The following is a 3,031-nucleotide window of genomic DNA, read 5'->3' as shown; positions in this document are numbered from 1 at the left end:
TTGGACCAGTCAACTTCTTAGAGATCAAAGTACATTTTTTTTTTTTTTTTTGCAGCCACAACCATCTCCCAATGTGCATCACCAAAGATGACAAGATAAACTGTGATAGCTTAAACTAAGCCCCTCCCCCCTATTGGAAAAACCACTCAAAAGTCCACTTCTGCTGAGAATCGGTTCGTAGCCCTAAGACAGGAAAGATAACAAGACACTTTTCAATTTAGGAGTATGTCTAGGTGGGTAAGCCAGAAATATGGAAAGCTAGGGAGAGCTTAAGTGGTCTATGACTGATGGGCCAATCTTCCTTTATTCCCTTTCAGATGTCACAGTGGATCCTTTGCCTCTGGGGCCCATGAAGGGGAGAATAGGATCTTCTGGCTGGTGGGAACTAGCCTAAGACAGTAAGCAGCCATGGATATGGCATACGAGCTACTCAATGGGAGCCAAGCGTGGCTGTCCTCCTCGTTGGACCTCAATGGTTCAGTGGTGGCAGCCAATGGCTCCAACCAAACAGAGCCGTACTATGACCTGACCAGCAATGCAGTCCTCACATTCATATATTTTGTGGTCTGCATCATTGGGTTGTGTGGCAACACGCTCGTCATTTATGTCATCCTCCGCTATGCCAAGATGAAAACCATCACCAACATTTACATCCTCAACCTGGCCATCGCGGATGAGCTCTTCATGCTGGGCCTGCCCTTTTTGGCCATGCAGGTGGCTCTGGTCCACTGGCCCTTTGGCAAGGCCATCTGCCGGGTGGTCATGACTGTGGATGGCATCAATCAGTTCACCAGCATTTTCTGCTTGACAGTCATGAGCATTGACCGCTACCTGGCCGTGGTCCACCCCATCAAGTCGGCCAAGTGGAGGAGACCCCGGACAGCCAAGATGATCAACGTGGCTGTGTGGGGAGTCTCTCTGCTGGTCATCTTGCCTATCATGATATATGCCGGTCTTCGGAGCAACCAGTCAGGGAGAAGCAGCTGCACCATCAACTGGCCAGGTGAATCTGGGGCATGGTACACAGGGTTCATTATCTATACCTTCATCTTGGGGTTCCTGGTACCCCTTACCATCATTTGTCTTTGCTACCTGTTCATTATCATCAAGGTCAAGTCCTCTGGAATCCGAGTGGGTTCCTCCAAGAGGAAAAAGTCAGAGAAGAAGGTCACACGGATGGTGTCCATAGTGGTGGCTGTCTTCATTTTCTGCTGGCTCCCCTTCTACATCTTTAATGTCTCATCGGTTTCTGTGGCCATCAGTCCCACTCCAGCCCTCAAAGGCATGTTTGACTTTGTGGTGGTCCTCACCTATGCTAATAGCTGTGCCAACCCCATCCTATATGCCTTCTTGTCTGACAACTTCAAGAAGAGCTTCCAGAATGTCCTCTGCTTGGTCAAGGTGAGCGGCACAGATGATGGGGAACGGAGTGACAGTAAGCAGGACAAATCCCGGCTGAATGAGACCACGGAGACCCAGAGGACCCTCCTCAATGGAGATCCCCAGACCAGTATCTGAACCACCTGAAAAACAAAAAACACCAAGCTCTGCCTACTGGCAGTGTGTTCCCTACCCCCGCCCCATTCCGTCCTCCCACCCATCACACCTGGCTTCTAGAATAGGGAATTGCTCAGCATGAGGCCAATTCAGAAACCAGTGTTTGAGTCGGCTTGTCTGAGTGAACGGTAGTGTATTAAATTGATTACCTTCCCCTGAAAGTGAACATTTAAAGGCAGGCAAACAATTTAAGGTCTGGAGAAGGGGAGATCACACCTGAGTGGGGTCTTTGGAACTGTCAGGCTCCACGAAAATAGCAAAATGTATCTGTGTGTTTGAGTGTTTAATGCCTACTATGTAATCTTCTGTTCTTACATTTAGACTTGTATATTAACTCTTCAGTCCCTGTACAGCTATTACCTACATTTCCTGTGCTCCTGTGCACAAGTAGCTAATTTAAGTGTGTGAAGTATAGGTGGACATTTCTTACAATATGGTACCTGCTAAAATGGACTTACCATGAAGCCCATAAAATGTAAGCTTCAGGGCTCTCTCGCACAGCACCTTCCAAGGCCTGGGAGGAACTCTGGCAGGATGTTCACGTGGTCATGTGTTTTTATAAAAATGGACGAACCCTAGCAGTATGTTCAAGTCATCCTATGTTTTTGTGGAAAATAGTAAAAGTAAGATATTTTTGTTTCCTTTTCTGAAAGAGGGCCCCCTAAATTGTCTAACTTCAGGCCTCACAAAACCTGGCTCCGCCCCTGGGTGTCAGCTTCATTAATTTCAGGCCACTTAGTTCAAAGTAAAAAGGGAGAGAGAGAAGCTATTTGAAGACCCAGAACATAAACTCATGTGTTTCTTCTTCTCAGATATAATCAAAGAATTATGTATTAACCCAAAAGGACTTAAATGGTTGTGGTCATCAATCATTGTATTTATCCAGACAAAGCCTGCATTGTTATAAGATTGCATTTTTCCATCTCAAATTGCTTTGAGTTTTCCTGCGGAGCCACAGGGGGGAAAAAATCACTAACATGAAAGGCAAAAACTGGACAGTGATGCTTGCAGGAAAACAATCTTATTCTCCCCATCGTGAAAATAAATGAATAAAAATGAAGCAAAATTACACCTTTATAAGAAACCATGAATTTTTTTTTCATGCCAGACATGGCTTCCTAATGAAAGAAAATGGAAATGTAATTCAACAGCCCCTCAAAAGGTTTTTTGTTGTTGTTGTTGTTGTTAAGGACCTTACACAAAGCTAGACATTAAGAAAATCACAACGCAAACTGCAGACTGGAGGACATCGTTCCTAAAAGTAAGTGCTGGCTTTAGCCAATCAAACATGCAGCGGGTGTGGGTGTGGGGTGTGCGGGGGTGAGACTGGAGGGAGGCCCATCCCTCACAGGTATTACCGCACTACCTCTCACCTGGTTGATGGCACTGGGTCGGTTTTCTCACCTGGAAACCCTGTGGTGTAGTGGTTAAGAGCTATGGTTGTTAATCAAAAGGTCGGCAGTTTGAATCCACC

At 46.0% G+C, this 3,031-nt stretch overlaps 1 protein-coding gene across 1 annotated transcript; it reads left to right on the top strand.

Moving 5' to 3' along the window:
* Positions 1–213: 213 nt before the first annotated feature.
* SSTR2 (somatostatin receptor 2) lies at positions 214–2,083 on the top strand. Its single transcript, XM_003417281.4, has one exon. The coding sequence runs from the start codon at positions 409–411 to the stop codon at positions 1,516–1,518; it is 1,110 nt and encodes a 369-aa protein (XP_003417329.2). The 5' UTR covers positions 214–408; the 3' UTR covers positions 1,519–2,083.
* The last annotated feature ends 948 nt before the right edge of the window (positions 2,084–3,031 follow it).

The sequence above is a fragment of the Loxodonta africana genome, chromosome 18 (genome assembly GCF_030014295.1).
Source record: "Loxodonta africana isolate mLoxAfr1 chromosome 18, mLoxAfr1.hap2, whole genome shotgun sequence".
NCBI classification, from domain to species: Eukaryota; Metazoa; Chordata; class Mammalia; order Proboscidea; family Elephantidae; genus Loxodonta; species Loxodonta africana.
Note: the sequence above shows the minus strand (reverse complement) of the source record. Positions and strands in the feature narration are given on the sequence as shown.